The sequence below is a fragment of the Moschus berezovskii genome, chromosome 1, assembly GCF_049115385.1.
Source record: "Moschus berezovskii isolate FMDL1 chromosome 1, NW_MosBer_1.0, whole genome shotgun sequence".
NCBI classification, from domain to species: Eukaryota; Metazoa; Chordata; class Mammalia; order Artiodactyla; family Moschidae; genus Moschus; species Moschus berezovskii.
Genome location: NC_142460.1, coordinates 81,776,682 through 81,797,387, shown reverse-complemented (window position 1 = coordinate 81,797,387; position 20,706 = coordinate 81,776,682). Strand labels below are relative to the sequence as shown.

Here is a 20,706-nt window from a genome sequence, read left to right as displayed (position 1 = left end):
ATGCCACATCATACAAATGTACTGTAGTCCCTACTACCAAGGCTTGAATTACTACCAGTATATATATTACATGTTTAATCACATTTAGCCTTAGTTTCTGAGCAGCTCTATATATTTCTGAGTGCCTGTGAAATGCAATCCCCAGGATAGTCCAACCTGATACCAACCATGTCAAGAATGGAGCTCATTATTTTCATCCCCAAATATGCACTCTTTTCTGCTTTCCTGAATGGTACCAACTGCCTTCAAACCCAGGAAGTCGCTAGCTTTCAATCTATGAAAACATGCTGTATTTAGAATATATTTCTTCACACCCTAGACAACTCAAGTGGACCACAGGAGACCCCAGGGCAGGTGAGGCTCCAAGGATGGGTGATACATTCCCTTCTCCTGCCCTCACAGACATCTCCACTCTTTCCCACTGAGTCTAGACTCTGCCTCAGCATCCTCCCCAGTATTGAACCACTGCAGTTTGTCAGGGTTGATGATGGCTATTTGACAACCTTGAAGAAACATCTCCACTTTCACAGCTGTTCACAGGGCAGCTTATTACTGTACATTTTGGTACTCAGTACACCAAGAAATTGGCACCGAGAGTAAGTGGTGTTGTTATACAAGGGACTTCAGACAAGTAAAATTTCCATGACGTTCCCCGCTTACATACCCTGTTTTCTCAAGAAAGAAAGGAAGAAAAAATGGAAGAAAGAAAGCTTAAAATAAATCATTTTTTTAAATGTCATTTTACTCAATGCCTTATGGGAGCCAGAAGGCTCCACTGTGCCTTCACTGAGATGCAGAGATACTGAACATAGCAAGTCCAGAGTCTTCACACCACCCTTCACACCCTAGCCTGTGTATTGCTGTTATATCACGCTGCTCATTTCTCCTGTGTGGAGATCTCTGTTTCAGGCAGGATAACCAGATTGCCACACCCTTTTACAATTCCCAGGCTCTAATTCTCTCCACTTGTATTTTTCAGCTTCCAGAATACTCACTTCTCCCAGTAAGTCTTTCCTAACGTAAGTGCATTCTACACTGTCCCTGCAGCTCTTTTGCTGTCTGTTGGCATTTGTGTACAACAATGGCTTTATATTGCTTTTGAAAGGACCTCTGTAAATGAGTGCATATAAACTTTTAAATACCAGCTTTTTTCTCATTGATTGCTTTATTTGATTCTCTTGATGAGTAAGGTAAGTAGAGAAACTTTGAAAAAACTGAAGACTGTCTTTTTATTTTCTTTATCTATAACTGAGCTCCACTGTTTTGGAAATTCCCCAAGTGTCCCATTCTCAACCTCATATTTATATTCAGAAGACAGAACTAGAGCAGATTCCCAGAGCTAAGAATTCAGCTAACGAGAATCTTTACTGATAAAAATAGTCATGCCTAGATAGGAAAACGGTCTCCAAATGTCCACAGACCTGGTTCAAACCTGCATTCTTCCTTAATATCATTACAAACTCTGGAAATTTCCTTAAAGGTACACTCTAAACCTGGATTCCTCATCTTAATGGTGTGAGTGTGAAAGTAGCTCAGTCGTGTCTGACTCTTTGCAACCCCATGGACTGTAGCCCACCAGGCTCCTCTGTCCATGGAATTCTTCAGGCAAGAATACTGGAGTGTGTTGCCATTCTCTTCTCCAGGGTATCTTCCCAACCCAGGGATGGAACCTAGGTTTCTTGCATTGCAAGCAGCTTCTTTACCCTCTGAGCCACCACCTAGCAAAGTATCTAACTTGTGTTTATTAAGGGGTAGCTCCTTGCACAGTCCCTCTGCAATATTTTTTGAGCACTCCAGCATCCAGTATCGTGCTGTTCACTAGGGGGGCAATGATGAGCAAAGCCAGACATGGTCCCTACAGTGGAAGATTAGCTGTCACCAATACAATTCCCCATCGGAGGACTAAACATAGAGGATCTTGACTCCAAGCCTAGCGTTTAGAAGGGCTGAATGGTTTCTGTAAACTGACACCAAGCAGGAGGTAATGGTTAAGTATCAGCACAATGACAAAACGGCGTGGCCCTGAGAAGGATGTGTGGAAGGCAGCTTCTGGTTGGATGCTGAGCTCAGATTATGTCAGCTAGCATATGAAAGCAAAAACACAAACCGTAATGAATTGGATCTCTCTGGATGCCAGGAAATATAACGCCAGGGTGTACTTCTTCATTTGACCTATGCCCATTCATAGAGTCAAAGCCAGTTGTGAATCTTTCCAGACATTGTGCTTGCCTCTGATTTCTGGGTACTAACTACACCCTTTGGGACCACAGAAGGCATGGGGCCAATTTGCATAATCCACACCCTGTTGTGTCTTACTATTCAAAGAGGGAGCATTTCTACAGCAAGTAACCAAGCCCTTCCCTTCTATGTAGGCGCAAATATTTTAATAGTCAGATGCCTCTGTCTCTGGAGAATCCTCTATTCTTTCATTTCTATTCTTTTAACTATTCCTTATAATCATCCTCATTGTATCAGTTCTCTCCATCCACCACCCCCCATTCCCTTCAATACATTGTTCTTCCCTGTGTCTCCTTATTCTCTTATGATTGTTGCTCTGGCAGCTGTGTCTGCCGCCTGCCCTGCCTTCTTTCAATCATGGATCGGTTACCACTCTTCACCCCTCCCTTGATGGGTGATGAGAAGTGAGAATGAGAAGCTGTTTCCACCTTTGGACAGAAATGTTGTCAAACACTGAATGGTCTCTCAGGTAGAATGTGAAGCAGAGAAACAAAAACTTCAAAGGATCTAGAGACATGGCTGGAAATATAAACAGAACCCCATCATCACAAGCATTTTTTTCTAGATTTCTTGTGTTTCTCTCTTCCTTTTTTTTTTTAGCATGTCTGTACAGAAAGTAATGTGCATTAAAAAAAAGGAAGAAACAAAAACAGGAATAGGTATGTCCTTAGGATAAAAAAAAAATGAAAACATGAAATGTACTGTAAGAACAGAAACTTGTTACAGCATTTGAAGTTACCACAGGAAACTTCAAATGGCATCATTGATTTGTGATCCTTTTTTTCTTTTCTTTTTAGAGGTAGAAGTTCATAGCTGGGTTTTGCTCACCCTCTTCACTCGCCCCCTTTCTGACCACAGACTCACACAAACACCCACATACATACATACATACCTGAAAGACAAGTGACACTTCTTTGCCTTTCATTAATCTATGTGTATGTGTTTGTATTTACAGCCAATGTGTTTACAGTCACTTACTTAGAAAATATTCCAATTTAGGTTAATAATGGGAATGGCAACCCCATTTAAAACCCATCTTCCCTTCTGTAAAATAATGATCTACAGAGACGTGATACATATAACTCAGAATACTGGGGAAAAACGCTTCATCCATTTCCTAACATGTCAGAATCCTTGCAATTTTACTTTAAAGTCATAAAACACTCAAATTTAACAAGTTTTCTAAATTTTACTTCCTGTATCTCAGGTAAAGGTAAAAGAAAGACAGATATAATGATTATTAGGGTAGCAATCTTTTTTTTTTTTTTTAATTTTAAATAGGGTATTGGATGTCACACCATGGAGAATTTTCAATAGGTTTGCTGTGTTTGCTGATGCTACTGCTGCTGCTAAGTCACTTCAGTCGTGTCCGACTCTGTGTGACCCCATAGACGTAAGCCCACCAGGCTCCCCTGTCCCTGGGATTCTCCAGGCAAGAACACTGGAGTGGGTTGCCATTTCCTTCTCCAATGTGTTTAGTGAGCAAATATTTGGGTGTTAGTGAATTTGCATGCTAGTTCCTAAAAGTTAAATGATTATATGTAAATGGAGAATCCCAGGGACGGGGGAGCCTGGTGGGCTGCTGTCTATGGGGTCGCACAGAGTCGGACACGACTGACGTGACTTAGCAGCAGCCCTTTGTATGCATGCACATTGAAGGGGAGGCGGGTAGAGGAGAGAGAGGAAGAAGGAAAGAAGGGGAGACAGAGAAACACCAAGGCCATGCGTTTAGTTTCAAAGGGCTGCTTGCTTCCAAATGCCTGGTTGACCTTGGAAATCTAAATAAATCAACGTCTTGGATGTGAATTCTACAGATTTCACTGAAGCAGCGTCCTCTGAAGGTACTGTACGCAGAAGGAAGCACCTGGTGTACTTTAATTGGCGTTATTCCTGACTGATTTGCCTCTACATCAGGGAACACAGAAGAGAACATTTTCCTCCTGCCATTAGCTCGAGGCCCTTCTCTCTGACTTATGAAGAAATATTAAAAGAACTAATATGTACAACTTGAGTAAACAGTGGCTAAGAGGCAATATGCTAATTATGTGAAGAGTTTGAAAGGTACATTCACTGAGGAGGACGAGAAGTTATTTCGCCTGGTAGCTGAATATTGCCAGGAGACACAAAAACACAGCAAGCAAAGGGAGATTTAAACTAACGCCAGATCCCAGAATAAATATAACACTCCGCGACGTGAGCAAGCTTGTAGAAATAGGTTGAGATGTTTAAAATACCAAAATACTGAAATTTGCATTTCAAGTAAACATTTATACAAGGGCAGAAATGATAGGAACAAGAGAAGGGCCCATATTAGCCACACTATGGCTAATATGAGAAGGGCCCATATTCCACCAGAGAATTGACCAACAGGTGGAGTGGCAGGCTCTGGTCTAAGAGTCTTCTTTTGAGAGAGTAGAGGGAGATGGTGACAGGACCCCTGGGTTGAGAGCAGCTAGTCTGCCAAAATGGAAAGAATGGGGAAAATAGGTGCCCTTAGGGATACAGATACATGGGGGCCAAGGGAGGGGAACAAGAAGATCTGAGTGCATTTGAAAATTCTGCGACTTAAGATAAATGTGTTGTAGTCCATGCCTTGAAACAAGAAACTGCAGTTGGTCAGATGGAAAAAAATGGCATTGTGCCCATTTCCACCTGGGGCCTTGCACTTTCTCCTGAAATAATAAATACCCACAGCAGATACATCCTTAGGACACTACCAGAGATGCCCCATCCAGCGTTTCAACAGCAGAGTACTCAGCACACCCATCCTTCCCCAGTGAAATTGTTCTTTGTTAGCATCATTAAAAGGGAGTGAATGTACACATCAGCTTCTGTCACAGAGAGAACAGAAGGTATGGAAATTACCTTTCAGTGCTTGGTTCCCTTAAGCGAGAGGATGTGTTGAATCTGACCCTAGTGTCTGCTGTTGTTTCTTCTTTCAGTTAAACTAACTCAGCAAATGTTTATTGAGTAACTAGTCTGTGTTAGACCCTGTGCTGTGCATGGGGATATTGCAAGACACAGTCTCCAAGGAATTTATAGTCTGGTTCTTTGACTTTCTAGCAACTGAAAAAAGGCCCATTTCCTCTCAAATCACAGTGGATTAGTGAGAAATTTTTTAAGTGAGAGACTGTGTGTTGTAGGCATAGTGTCCTGTGGGTACAAGGAAAATAGACTAGCAAGAAGTGGCAGGATAAGAGGTCCCACTGAAGGATCCAAGAGATAAAGGAAGAATGACAAGAAGGGCCCAAAGATATTGTTTATATTTTAAATTTTTGTCAAGATTGTTGAATGAGGGAAGACCATCTAGTTTCTCTTAACTATATTTGGTTCACGTCTTGAGAATCCCCTGCTCTGATGGACCAGCTGCGCACACTGTGTGCCGGAGAGACAGGTGGCCTCCAGAGCGCAGGAGAGCTGGCATGGGAGAAACAAAATTACCATTCTGCCTTATGGGTGGGACATTTAAAGGAAAACTCCCCCTTTATCCTGAGGTGGTATTGGGTGGATTCTTCCTAAACACATCAGATTGAAAATTCATCCCATGAAGATTTGATTTATTATCTGCTTACCATGGCTTCTCAGGTAGCTCAAATGGTAAAGAATCTGCCTGCAATGCGGGAGACATAGGTTCAATCCCTGGGTTGGGAAGATCCCCTGGAGAAAGAAATGGCAACCCACTCCAGTATTCTTGCCTGGAGAATTCTATGGACAGAAGAGCTTGGCAGGTTAGAGTCCATGCAGTTGCAAAGAGTCAGATACAACTCAGTGTCTATAGGGAAAAAATGAGATGATGAATACTTACATTGGTATTCATGTGAGAATCCCAGATGCCAAACCCAATAAATATTACTTTATTTTTTTCTAATTCATCTCAATGTTTACTCTCACAGATGCCATCTTCCCAAATGGACAGGACCTTGGTTGTTGCTAAAAATCATCTTTCTCATGCCTGGAACTGGTTTATACCTTTCAGAAATTCAAAATGCAAGATCAGTTTAGTCGCTCAGTCATGTCCAACTCTTTGCGACCCCATGGACTGCAGCACACCAGGCCTCCCTGTCCATCACCAACTCCCAGAGTTCACTCAAACTCGTATCCATTGAGTTGGTGATGCCATCCAACCATCTCATCCTCTGTCATTCCCTTCTCCTCCCTCCTTCAATCTTTCCCAGCATCAGGGTCTTTTCAAATGTGTCAGTTCTTCACATCAGGTGGCCACAGTATTGGCGTTTCAGCTTCAGCATCAGTCCTTCCAATGAATATTCAGGACTGATTTCCTTTAGGATGGACTGGTTAGATCTCCTTGCAGTCCAAGGGATGCTCAAGAGTCTTGTCCAACACCACAGTTCAAAAGCATCAATTCTTCGGCACTCAGCTTTCTTTATATCCAACTCTCACATCCATACATGACTACTGGAAAAAAAAAATGCAAGATAGGGATTCATTACTCAGCATTTCTAGTTATTTTATGGGATGGGAAAAGAATTCAGTGTTGTTGGCGATTTCTAAGAAAACTCTAGTCCTTTTCTCTTTCTTCAACTAACAACTCTGTACCTAGGAATAAAGTTGATGGATGTGGAAGCAGAGCAGGGCAGAAATCCCAAACTATTCTGAACTCATCTTTAATTCTTTTTTCATTATAATCCACCATTATTCTCAAAATCAATACTGCTGTCTTTACTGTAAATCCCACTTCTGCACTCCAGATTTTTAATGAGCTTTGTCCTATTTTGGTCTGCAGTTGTCAATGTTGCCATTTGTCTTCAGGGTATTTATATTTAGCTTGAAGATTCTTAGCATCACTTAGTTGGCATGACTCTAAGTTCATGGTTGCAAGAATGCAGGAAAGATCTTTTTATCTCCGCCAAGCCCAAATTCTTCCCAGCTAACCCAGTAAAGTAGACTGTTACCCTTTCCAAGATTTCTGTTTTCTTTCTTACCACATTCAACTTCTGTGGCATGAGAAGTCAGATCTGACTACTTGCATGAGTGTGGAGAAGAAAAACGGTGAAAACAAAAGGAAGAAAATAAAGCGTTTTATAAATGTAGTAAGTCCCCTATATACAAACCTTCAAGTTGCAAACTTTCAAAGATGCGAATGTGCCCTCGCACGTCCAGTCACATAAGGCATGAGTGAAATTGCTGCTTGCCCTTCATCTCCTATTGCTGATGACTCAACTCCTATCTCCCATCTTCTCTTCCTCCTCCAGTCAGTAACTCATTGCCTGTCCACAGCTGTATGCCAGCTGTTGTACTGTAGTACTGTGCTTTTCAAGATACTGTACTGTAAGATTAAAAATGTTTTCTTTATTTCTGTTTTTATGTATTATTTGTGTGAAAGGTATCATAAATACAATACATTACTATATAGCTGATTATGTTAGTTGGGTACCTAGGCTAACTTTGCTGAACTTATGGACAAATTGGCCTTAGGAATGTGCTCTTGTTCATATGCATACTGTAATATGCAGCTACATGTTGTCATTTAGCCACTAAGTTGTGTATGACTCTTTTTGACCCCATGGACTGTAGCCCGCCAAGCTCCCCTGTCCATGGGATTTCTCAGGCAAGAATATTGGCCTGGGTTGCCATATCCTTCTCCAGGGGATCTTCCCACCCAAGGATGGAACTCATGTCTCCTGAATTGGCAGGTGGATACTTTGCCACTGAGCCACCAGGGAAGCCCATATGCAGCTAGGCACTTACAGACTAATTCTATAAAATTTTCAGTAGAAGCGTGTACTTGATAATGTGCAGGACTCCAAACCAAATCATTGTAACTATTGCCTTTTTGTTGCTGGGACTGCAAAGTTTCCTCAAAACTAGTGATAGTGACAGTTAACAGAAGATGTGAAACTTAAGAGAATTCCTGACAGCTGTGTTAAAGGATGTTATCAAAGAGGCACTAGCTTCTATTGGGAACCTAGTTAACAGAGTTAGCTGACATATTTAGACAGTGAATTCGTCTCTCTGCTGGCTGGCTGTTACATTGATTTGGCCTTCAGAGAATTTCCAGAAAAGGAAAGCAGCTTGTAGTATCTGAGCAGAGCTATCATTTGGTACCGTTTAGTGTAGAAGGACCAGGAGCAGGTTTTCCTCACAGTGGCAGGACTGTGTCCTCTAGCACCCTCCCAGCTACTCTTTTCTAATGCAACAGCAGTGGCGTTGGTAACTGGAGGGGGACGGAAGTTGAATTTAGCTGCAGTCTGTAGGACTTCCTGGCCAAACTCTTCCCTACTCAATCCCCATTCCTCGTCACCTTCTCTCTCCCTGCTTTTCTCTTCCTCCCGCTCCTTGTCTCACCCCTGAACCTGCAGAAAGAAAGTCATTTAATCAACAAACCTGCCTATCTTGAGATTTCTTTATAAAAATGGACACATCCAGCTTTATGCAGCTTTCCAAAATGGGCCTCCAGACCCCTGGTTCCAATGAATTAGGCCAATGATGTTTAGTTCCCTAGCCCTCCCCACCCCACCATGTGACAAACTGAACCATCAGCAGCACATTCTCATGGATCTGTTCCTTGCCCTGAAAGTCTCAGGGATGATGTAGTTTGGTGGTACTGACGAAGGAAGCCATAACTATAACACAGGGTTTCAGACATGATCTTTGTGAATAGAATTCCACGTAAGCTGAGAGAGAAGAGTGACAGTTTCTCAAAAGGAAGCAGCTTGTCCTAATAACAACTTTAGTGGGAAGTGTGATTTGCAGTGTGATCTAATGGATGATTCAGCCCTTCGGGGCTGCCCCTCTGAGCCCTTATGACTGACCTGCCCCTCCCCACAACTCTCACTTTGCTCTAAGCCTTTAACCAGTGACTGATGAGTGTGATGTATAAACATTCCAGTTTCTTGACTCTTGATGGGGACAACTTGGAACTGGGCTCCATGCTGAGCCCAGAGCTCCCTGAGGGACTGAGCCAGGTTGCCCGCTGTGAAACAAGACTTGGCATTGGCATTGCTCCCCGGCTTGGCTCCTTTCTCTCCCAGATCCCAGTTTCCCACTCCCCTACCAGTTTTTCCTGAGAACACTGCCTCCTTGATCATTCTCACATGATTTTTTGTCTTGGGGTCTGCATCCATAGAGCCTGACCTCAGACAAAGAACTCTATCAAATTATTGAAAAGCCATGTGGATTTATTGCTCCTAAAAAGAAGGGAGGAAAAAAGGTGATCTGCTGCATATTTTAGACTTAAAAAAAAATCATGCAAACCTCTGTTTTTCAGGAAGAGAATTTGAAGGAGAAGAAGAATATCTGGAGATCCTCGGCATCACCAGGGAGCAGTCAGGCAAATACGAGTGCAAGGCTGCCAATGAGGTCTCCTCGGCGGATGTCAAACAAGTCAAGGTCACTGTGAACTGTGAGTACGGCAGGAGCCAGCAGAGGCCACGGGCCCAGGCCCACCTCCACCGCCCGCGCGCCCTACAGGTCCTGTTAGCAGGAGAGCATTGCATTCCACACAGATGCTCCTCTGGTCGGGGATACACATTTGTACACTGGACATATCCAAGGGCAGGACTTGGCCTTTGAATTTGATAAATCAACTGTACCAATTCTAAATATAACCCATAATGCATTTAACAATACACTCTTTTACCCAGACTATAGAATTAAGAAAACATGATCAGACAGCACTAGCAGTTCAGGCAATCACTCTTCTGGTCTTTGTGAAGACCAAGGTCATACCACTTTGGGAAAAACCAGCAATCCGTATCTGCTTTAGCTGGAATTTCCATCTTAATGGATTGTTTGTCAGAAGAGGATAATTCCAGATCATATTTTATCCTCGGCCATTGAGCTAATTGGCCTTGGGAACAAACTTAAGCCACCGTGGTCAGATACCATGTGTCCCTGACGGCGACAGGGGATACCTGATAGGTTAATATTGGTTATGTATTTGTCCCCAAGTATGGACAGATTAGAAAGGAAGATTTCAGTAAGATGCATAGGTAAGTGGGCATACTTTGAACTTCTCAGATGAAAGGATCCTTAGATGTAGTTCAAAAGAGAAGAGGGGGAGGCAGGGGCAGATCCATATGATGTGTGTCACCCAGCAAAGGAATAAAGAGAATTCGTTTACCCTGTTCAGTGAGGAGTGACTTTCCATGTCATTCAAGTTCCACATCACATAATTGTGACTAGTGACAGGGACAAAAGTGTGTTCTGACAGTTCTTCTCTCCTGTGTGTTTAACACATACACACACACACAAGTACGTACTCCACACAGACACAGATGCACAGATGACATATATACACATATGCCCAGAAGCGCACAGACACACATGCGTAGACAGCTTAACCCATATTTGAAAATATGTTTTGGACGGTGATAAGTACTTTCCACCATCTTAAGCCTTCCATGCAACTGGCCGAGGTGCTGCTGGTTCTGTATAAAGTGCCTAGACAGGTAGATACCACTGACTCTGTTTCAGAGTTGGAAACACTAAAGTCCAAGGAGGTGTAATTGCCTTTCCAAAGTGACACAGAAAGCAAGGGTGAGAAAAGGGATTCATACTCCAGTTGGTGATTCTAAAGCCTGTGCCCTTCCTTAGGAGAAAGAGGAACAGGCGTTTTCAACTCTTAGTATGTACTGAGGGATTTATATTTGTGCTTTAATCCTCACAGCAAACTCATAGGATAATCATCCTTAGTCTGATTTTAAAAATTTGGAAACAGAGGCATAGAAAACCAAGGAAACTTGCCTTAGGTGACCTGGTCTATTCTGGGCTGCGCTCTTTCCCATGGCCTTGCTCCAGCCTGGCAGCCTTCTGAAACAGAAAGCGAAATCCCCTTCACACCAGACTTCGATGAATCGACAGATACAACGCTGCCGTATCATCTATGGCACTCATTTCCAAGAAGCAAGGGGCTGTGTTTGATAAGGTCCAAAGTGTTTCTATCCTGTCACTGTCTGTGATTATTTTTTAAGTAATAGAGGTTTGAAATGCCAGTATTACTATTCTTTTCCAGTCCTGGGTGTGTTTCAAAGACACATTAATGATCTCAATGTTATAAAATGCTTTAGGACCTTTTTTTCACATGAAAGGCAATTTCTCTGGTGTTGATATAACTTTATAATTAGGTTAGCTAGCTTCTTTTATGTACACACAGACATGCTGTCCTCTTCCACCTCTTCTCTGACTTTTGGAGTTAAGATTTTATTTTCTCTTAATTGACCTTCATCTTAATTAGATTTCTGAAAGTCCAATCATGGAGTACATTGAAAATATTTATGCTTCCATTGTGTGAAACATCAAAGCGGTCGGAGTTGCAGATGGTTCCCTAGATCAAAGCCAGCCGCCTGGGTCCTATTATTATTAGTGCAATTAGTCTGACACTGCTCCTCTTGACTGTCCCTGAAGTGTAACTTAGAACAGAAGAAAATACTGATAATTTTCAAGAAAAGCCTTTTATAAAAATGTGAGCTTTTCCAAGTGATGAGTGAACCACAGAAGAATATGTACAGAGCCTCAAGATGCTAAAAAGACATGTCATAAGAAATTACACAGAAAACTAAAATGAGCTTAGTCAGCCAGTCTGTCCTAAACAGCAGCACCTAACACATGTTTATAAAAATTGCTCAGTAAATGTTTCCTGAATGAATAGGTGACCCACATGCTCACAGGTAAATTCTGCTCTTTTAACATTTCTCCAGACTTTGCAAATTGATATTGGTCACAAATCAAGAAGCATGTTCTAAGTCAATGTCCTTTGGAAACACCTTATTACCAGCACTTCATTAAACTGTGTTTATATTGTATTAAAACAACTAGGCACTGTACCTGTTGTCCTGTTCAAACAATTCACCCTACTTAAATGCAGTTGTATTAAGAAGATGAAGTCTCCAAGATGAAATTACAGTTTGAGTTCTGGTTAGCAAAATTCATCCAAACTGACAAATTTCCAGCATCACCTTCATCACCTCATGTAAGCCTGCCTACCCAGGTTGCTAGGCGGTAAAAGAATCCGCCTCCAAATGCAGGAGACGCAGGTTCGATCGTTGGGTTAGGAAGATCTCCTGGAGGAGGAAATGGAAACCCACGCCAGCATTCTTGCCTAGAGAATCCCAAGGACAGAGGAGCCTAGTGGACACAGTCCATGGAGTCGCAAAGAGTTGGCCACGACTGAGCACGAGTAGTTATTGTACTGTGAAAATGGCCTATTGTTTAAGCTGATTCCTCTTCCTTTTCAAGGCACAAGGTTTGCAATTAGGTCAGAGGATCAGAATGGCTAAGAGAATTAATGGCTGAATAGATCATCATAATGAAACTGATTCAGAGTACCACTTTAAAAAAAATCCCAGTGCTGGTAATTTTTTCCTACTTGAATCTCATTGATTCATTTACTCAGTTGCCAACAGATATTTGTTGCAGGGCACTGAAAGCCAGAGCAGTAAACAAGAGAGACAAAACAGTTCCTCTGTTTAGTTGTCAAGCTGGATCTTACAGTCTCTCCTTTTTATTCCTCTTGGATAATCCTTCTCCACAGTTGGTCCACAGCACTGTGCATAGCCATTTGCATTAGACATGCAAAATCTATTTTCTAAGTGGTAGGAGGTCCTGGAATTTACAGAAGCTAAATTATTGACCTGAAATCTCTTCAACTAAATAAACTTAGTAAAATTTTATTCAATAGGCAGGACTTCTATTTTCTCATATCTTAGAATTTAGCTACCAACTTCATCCAGATACCAACCCTAGGGACAACTGTCCTTCCATTTACCGGTTCTAGGTGTAATTCCTCAATTTCAGTTCTCACAGAGAGTTAAAAGTAGCTACTCATGGATTTGTCTTATCCTAGTGCCCAGTATCCCAAGGATAATGTCTGCTGCTGCTGCTGCTGCTAAGTCGCTTCAGTCATGTCCGACTCTGTGTAACCCCATAGACGGCAGCCCACCAGGCTCTTCCATCCCTGGGATTCTCCAGGCAAGAACACTGGAGTGGGCTGCCAGAGGACTGAATTTTATTTGGACTCTTCTTTCACTGGATGCTTTTCCTATTCTTGGAGAACTTTTTCTCAAAATCTGCCCCCAGGTGTCAGGCCTGCTGCCGAACCCATTGAGCAGCTAATGTTCCTGCCTTCAGCTTTTCCACGGCTACCTCTCCAACTATGATCACACTGTCACTCTGTTGCTTTTATTTTCTTCTTCTTTTCTCCCTTTGAACTCAGCTCTACCTCCACTCTGGTGTCCAGAGCTAGACAACCCAACATTGGTGCTGTGGGACATGGGACCTTGGCATTTCTAAAGCTCACCCTTACATTTGATAGCCATGTATTAAAGGAAGCGAGGTTACCTACCATATTTTCCACAACTATGGCTGGGGACATCCTTTGTCTCCAGATAATGTATCTGTATTTTAACTGGACTCTTCAATACTTTGATTCATCACCTAATGATAAAAGTTGAGGAAAATAACTGCTCTATATGGAACCAGACTGGCTACCTTCTCTAACACTTCATGGCTACACCTCTCTATTCTCCATGACAACCTTCAGTTTACTCTTGTGTTGGGGATGGTATCAGTAAAGACACATCCTAATGTCCATGAATCTATTATGGGATTGTCAGACGAACTATTCAGTAAGAATCCAGAGTACTGCAATTTTCTACGGTAACTTTGCAATATGAGCAATAACCATCATTTCCTGCATACCTCCAGAGTACCAAGACTTTATTGGAGATTTTGTATGATTCACTGTAATCACCTCACCAACAGTGGCCAACCAAGGAAAAAGTGTATGGGACCTGGCCTGCCTCTGTAAAAGGAGTATTGACCTCCTTTATCACTGACAGTTTTTGGTATGTTTGGTTTAGTATTACTGTTACATGGTGATCTTTTAGAAAAAAAAAAAAAGACAACTTTTAGTGAGTTTTATTGTTTTCAAATTCTCTGAAAACAATGACTTTCTTATTGTCGATGTTCTCTGCCCCCCACCCGGCTGGCCGATCATTACACATTAACCCAGGGAGTAATCAAATCATCCCACACAGAGGACAAAAACAGAGCTCAGAAAATGTAAGCATTGTCTGCCACAAGACCAAAGAACCTGTGAGTGGCAGAGACAGGACTCTGCCCAGGTCTAACTCTAAAGCCCTCTTTCCTTCCAAGATATCATGTGAGAAATAGTAAAAATAATAATAATAATAAGTGTAATCACTTCAGTTGATAAATGTGCTCAATATATGAGACTTTATTTGGTCTTTTCATCAAGCCTGTGAGACAGGTTGGAAGGTCTTATTATCTACATTCAAAGGTGAGGGACTCTAAGAAGTTAATGTGTCAGCCTCAAGAGGCAACAACCTAAGTGGGAGAGGCAGCATTTGAGCCCACAAATCCTGATTTCTAATGTGGGTTTATATCCACTGTGCCAGTGTATGTTCTGCCATTTTGGGTGCTTTATAATAGCTGAAATATGTAGCATTTACCTTTTAAGGTACCAGCATGCTCTCCAAAATGGTGTTCTTCCGTATTATGAGTCAATTTCTCTCCAAAAGAACTCATTCAAATGGAAAGACAGAGAAGTTCAGGACATGGGCTTCAGAACATGCGTTCAAATAGGGACTCCATCAAATGCTGGCTGTGTGAATTTGCATAATTAACTAACCCTCTGCAGACCTGCCTTCTCATTCATAATATAGGGCTAATAATCCTTACTTCTAGGGCTACTATTTGGATGAAAAGAATAAATAAAGCGTAGGGAGTGCTGACACATGGTAAATGTCTATAAATTGAATCTTTTATTAAGAATTTTACTCCTTTATACTATTATTCCAAACACTGGGAAGATTGAATGAATGACAATCTGTTTACTAGGCCACTATCATTGTTATCATGTTCATTCTAATTGAAAGAGTCTTGTTGATGGTGATATAAGAAGAAAGCCCTTGTTAATATTTTCAGAACCCAAAATTTTAAAGTAATAGTCAGAATAGTCCTCTGACAATTGTAAGCTATTTCAAAGTCATGTAAAGAATAACAATGGACCTCTGTGCAGCATTTTTATTAAGCCACATTTTAATTATAACTGTATTTTGAGTGAAGACATCTATTATTTTAACCATACCAGACATGCCATGATATGATTTGTAATAACTTTCTTAGCCTCACCTAAACAGAGTTCATTACAAATGAATTTTAAAATGTTCATTCCAATAAGCTATGGAACGGAACAGACCTGCACCATTGTGTCATTTGAGATATACTAGAAGTAATGAACTATTCATACATTTATCATTCTCTGTGACTACACCTTAGTATGAGAAACTTCCTAAATGTTCAAGGAGAAGAACAAGTGTTTGGCCTTTATAACTGACCAGTTCATCCTGTCCCAAGATCAATGTGTTTAAAAGTATTCAACCCTAGTTCACCACCCCCCTCACCATGCTGGCATCTCTGAGGAGCTAATAAATAGCTTGTGTGTGTGTGGGTGTGTGTGTGTGCTAAGTCACTTCAGTTGTGTCTGCTTTTATGTGATCCTATGGACTGTAGTTTGCCAGGGTCCTCTGTCCATGGGATTCTCCAGGTGAGAATACTGGAATGGGTTGTCATTCCCTTCTCCAGGGGATTTTCCCAACCCAGGGATTGAAACTGTGTCTCATGTCTCCAGCATTGGCAGGCAGGTTCTTTACCACTAGCCCACCTGGGAAGCCCAATAAATAGCTTGCTGCTAAGTCATTTCAGTCATGTCCAACTCTGTGCAACCCCATAGACGGCAGCCCACCAGGCTCCCCCGTCCCTGGGATTCTCCAGGCAAGAACACTGGAGTGGGTTGCTATTTCCTTCTCCAATGAATGAAAGTGAAAAGTGAAAGTGAAGTCGCTCAGTCGTGTCCGACTCTTTGCGACCCCATGGACTGCAGCCCACCAGGCTCCTCTGTCCATGGGATTTTCCAGGCAAGAGTACTGGAGTGGGGTGCCATTTCCTTCTCCCAAGTAAATAGCTTACTACTTAGCTATTCAGGTTCTGAGAAATGAGTAAAAGAGACATACAGGAGGCCCAGTCACCCCTATTGTGAGAAATCAACATGGTTAGAGGTAGTAACTTGGTGTGCCCCATCTACCTTCCCAGACATGGCAGCCCTGGACCCGGACAGGCCTGCCCACATGAGAGCAGGAAGGCGAGAGCCTATGTAAGTCATCAGTCTGGAGAAGCAGAGAACCTCTGATCCCCACCAGAAGTTTGGTCCCAGAAGAAAGAAAGAAGAGAGATGAAGCAAGCAAACCGAGTTTGTTCTTCCCTAATTTTTCTGGTAGAAAAATCACCCCCTGGGTTCCAGAGCAAGGAGGTTTACTAAGTAAGCTCCCACCCACCACATGGAAGGAAACATCCAGAGTGAGGAAGAACGCTTCTGTAAAACTGTACAGCTAGGACTTGTATGACTGGCCCCATGATGGAGGGGTGGGAATGCCTCCACCGTGGACTCTTAATATGTTGAGGTGCTCCAACTATGAGCTCCAGGGTGGAAGTGATGGAAAACATGGAGTCTGGCCCAGGTTGAGGCTGGTCATCACACTGTTAACCTTGTGGCTCCAGAAACTCACAAACACTGGTGAAAACTTATTTTACAAATTGAGAAGTTAAACAAACCAATAGACTCACAAACAAGATCATCCCTCTGCTCAACATTCTACAGATTGTAGGGTTATTAGCAGTGTAAGAGCCTAACCTAATACAGCAAGGAGGTGAAGATGGGAAACTAACATTATTCAGTGGATGGCATCACGTGGATACTCAGGTTGGAAACTTGGGTATTATCTTTGATACGCCTCCCTCACCGTTCACATCTAATCTTGTCCGTTCTACAGCCCATATCTCTCCATCTCAAATCTGTCCTGTTCATTCCTTTCCATCCCCTTTATCACAAACCTAGGGCAGGCTATCTCTGGGTTCCTTCAGCAATCTCCAAATGAGCCCCCCTGCCTGTGGTTCCAGCATGTTATAGATGACGATATTGCAACAGCGGGACTCTAGACAAAGTAATGAGCTCTCTTTATGATGAAGGACAGAGACTAAGTTTGAGCTCAGGTCTGTCAAACTTTAAATCCAAACTCTTAATTTTTACTCAATGCCCCATCTCTGTACCAATACCTCCCTCACACCACTACCTCTAATCATTACATTAACCTCTGAACTCATGTGCTCTAACAATCAACATAACCAATTAGAGAATGAAAGAATTTTAAAAGGAACCTCGGTGATCATTTTAAACTAATTTCTTATTAGAAAATATGAGAAAGAAAAAGCTCGAAGGGGTACAGACATTTGACCAGGTCACAGCTCTGATTAAGAGTCAAAATCAGACCTCCAGTTTCTATTTCTGGTTGCTAATCCTGACCCCCCCAACCCATATATTAGATAAATGAGTTACAATTTTGAAATTAGCAATTTAAGGATTAAAGGTATGAAAATACACTTGGGTCCTCATGCTACCCATTTGTGATGAATTGGCTGTTTTTGTTAGAATTGGCCTTTTTATTTTTTCCAAATCGAAGGAATACTCTATAGATCTCTAATGTGATGTTCCTTCATTTTATAAATAATAAAACCAAGGCTCATAAAGATAATGTGATGGGAAATCCACACAACCAAACAGAGACTAAATTCCAGCAAGCCTAGGTTCTAGTCCAGGGTTCTTTCCACTCTCCATGTTGCCTTTCTGTGTCTCTACAGAAATGAGGAGATAAATCTAAAACAGAACAACAACCCTTCCCTCTCTGGCACGCGTTTACACATGGGCTGGCCATTCTATCCAGGTGTGCTCTAGTCCTCCTCTCTCTAACAGAGATTTAAAGACGTCCAAGCTCATGTGAAAATGAAATGGGGGAGAAAATTGCAGACTAACCTGATGCTTTTGTACATCTTTTTAAACTAAGAGAATCCAGATCTTCTAGAGGCAGAAAACTTGGAAAACAGTTTTTGATTATGAAGATGAAACCCTGAAAAAAAGTGAGCTGAACCAGGTGCTAAAGAGCAGAAATGAATTCAATGACTTTTTTATACTGAAGTTCACTAATTTACCTAAATAAGCTTTTTCAAAGTGAAAAACTTTGCTAAAACTCCAATACTTTGGCCACCTCATGTGAAGAGTTGACTCACTGGAAAAGACTCTGATGCTGGGAGGGATTGGGGACAGGAGGAGAAGGGGACGACAGAGGATGAGATGGCTGGATGGCATCACCAACTCGATGGACATGAGTTTGAGTGAACTGTGGGAGTTGGTGATGGACAGGGAGGCCTGGCGTGCTGTGATTCATGGGGTCACAAAGAGTCGGACACGACTGAGCAACTGAACTGACCTAACTGAAGCTTTTTCATCTGTAAAATATAAACAGGTGGTTTGGGTCTATTTTATCCATGTACACACAGCCAAGTTGGCAAATGACCTTTGGACAGAAGTCTTTTTCTCCTTGAAAAGTCCATAAATTGCACAAACACAGCATCCTCAAGCCTAGAGCTCAAGTGTACCCTTGTGGCTGAGTCCTGTGTGTCCTGTAAACCCTTGTTCCACTTTCCATGGGATAGCTTGAGAGAATCATGGCAAATTAGAATGTATTTCTGAGCTCATTTCAAGGCTGTTACAGTTTCGCAGGCCCAGTACTAAGCAGAAAAAATCAAGTGTACAACAGCCAGAAAGAGAAGAAGATGGAACCCCAGGAAGATGTCCATGTGCCACGACAGACCAAACTGCACCCTCACTCATAAAAGCAAAACTGACCTGGAGCATCGAAATAACGAAACAGAGCGGGGAGAACAGTATAGCGATTATTTAACATCAGTTTGTTTTCCTGAATTCTTGCAATGGTCTCAGGCTAAGCCTAAGCTAAAAGGACTTTAGTGCTCTATGATTTTCATCAGAGTTCTTACTACCATCTCTGAAGGTAACAATAATGATGCTGATGAAGCTGAAAAAGAAAAAAGCTCAGATTACACATTTCAAATCCCAAGTCCTTTAGTATTACCACTTAATGTACAAAAAAAAAACTATGTAAATATGATAACCTGTGATCTATTAGAAGAGGAAAAGAAATCCTAGATTTCGTTTCCATAAAACCCTTTTCAGTGTCCCATTTAAATAAACCAAGTCTACAGTTTCACTGATCTCTTATTTTCATTTAGTTTTCTAGTGATCAATCCCATTCAGCTGATCACATCATTCAATAAATGGAGCTTTAAGACTGTTTTTGTCCTGCTCCTCTGCAGTCACACTATTCTTTCTAATTCTTCCTGGCGTGGAAATTCTGGAGCACTATCCAAAGCTCATGTAAACTAAACTGTGTGTCTGTCCTTCCCATAGATCCTCCCACTATCACGGAATCCAAGAGCAACGAAGCCACCACAGGCCGAAAAGCTTCCCTCAAATGCGAGGCCTCGGCAGTGCCTGCGCCTGACTTTGAGTGGTACCGAGATGACACCAGGTTTGTTCCCAATCTGCTGTGCCCCCCTGGGTCTCACCTGCTCAGGGAGGGAAACCAGAAGCCCTGATGAAAAACCCACCCCAGCCGTAATTAATAGGCCTTTCCAATTAGAATATTCCTTTTCCAAGGCTTTTTACCTGGTGCTTTGGGACTGTACTCCAGCCCCAAAGCACGCGATTACGTGCACAGAGAGGGCAGTTTCCACCTGCATGTCCTTCTCGCCTGAAATAGAAACCAAAGCCCAGTGAAACTCATCCATTCCCAAGTTGTCTTCATCAGTAAACTTTGATTCTGATACTTTGGGACTGCGCCATTAAAATGAGGAATTGAGCAGGATCAACAGGCTCTAACAACTTCCTTTCGCTCCCTTTTTTTCAATTTAAAGATGAAAAATGAATGACTACACCAAATCTTCATAGTTGTTTCTCTTTACTCTTCTGTCTTTGAACCCTTAGGATAAATAGTGCCAATGGCCTTGAGATTAAGAGCACAGAGGGCCAGTCTTCCCTGACAGTGACCAATGTCACTGAGGAGCACTATGGCAACTATACATGCGTGGCTGCCAACAATCTGGGGATGACCAACGCCAGCCTCGTCCTTTTCAGTAAGTATGCCAAAGAGGGAGCCCACTTAGGTAACCAAGTCAAAGTTTCTCCCATGGAAAATTCGAAAATCATTCCCTTACTATTAAATATAAACTTATGCAAAAATCAGTGTATCACCACTGAAACAAAACCACAAGTTCTCAATCCCTATCATAAGACAAAATTAACAAATGGAATACCTGCCCTCTCTAGTCCCTGACTTACTTGTGATAACTGCCTTGTTTCTTTGTCTGATTTTTTTAGTTTTTCTTTTCCTGGTTGGTTAAACTGTAAGAATATTCATTGAACAAAAATCTGTCTGGCGATGGTCTCTTTAAGGAGCCTAGATGATGTAAGTGGTGCTGGAGAAGACTCTTGAGAGCCCCTTGGACTGCAAAGAGATCCAACCAGTCCATTCTAGAGGAGATCAGTCCTGGGTGTTCATTGGAAGGACTGATGCTAAA

At 42.0% G+C, this 20,706-nt stretch overlaps 1 protein-coding gene across 1 annotated transcript in view; it reads left to right on the top strand.

The window, feature by feature from the left end:
- The window catches only part of LSAMP (limbic system associated membrane protein), a 746,634-nt gene that overhangs the window by 685,313 nt on the left and 40,615 nt on the right, over positions 1-20,706 (top strand). The window contains exons 4-6 of the mRNA XM_055431419.2: positions 9,467-9,601; positions 19,538-19,658; positions 20,114-20,262. Of these exons, the coding sequence (XP_055287394.1) occupies positions 9,467-9,601; positions 19,538-19,658; positions 20,114-20,262 (405 nt within the window). The remainder of the gene's footprint in view (positions 1-9,466; positions 9,602-19,537; positions 19,659-20,113; positions 20,263-20,706) is intronic.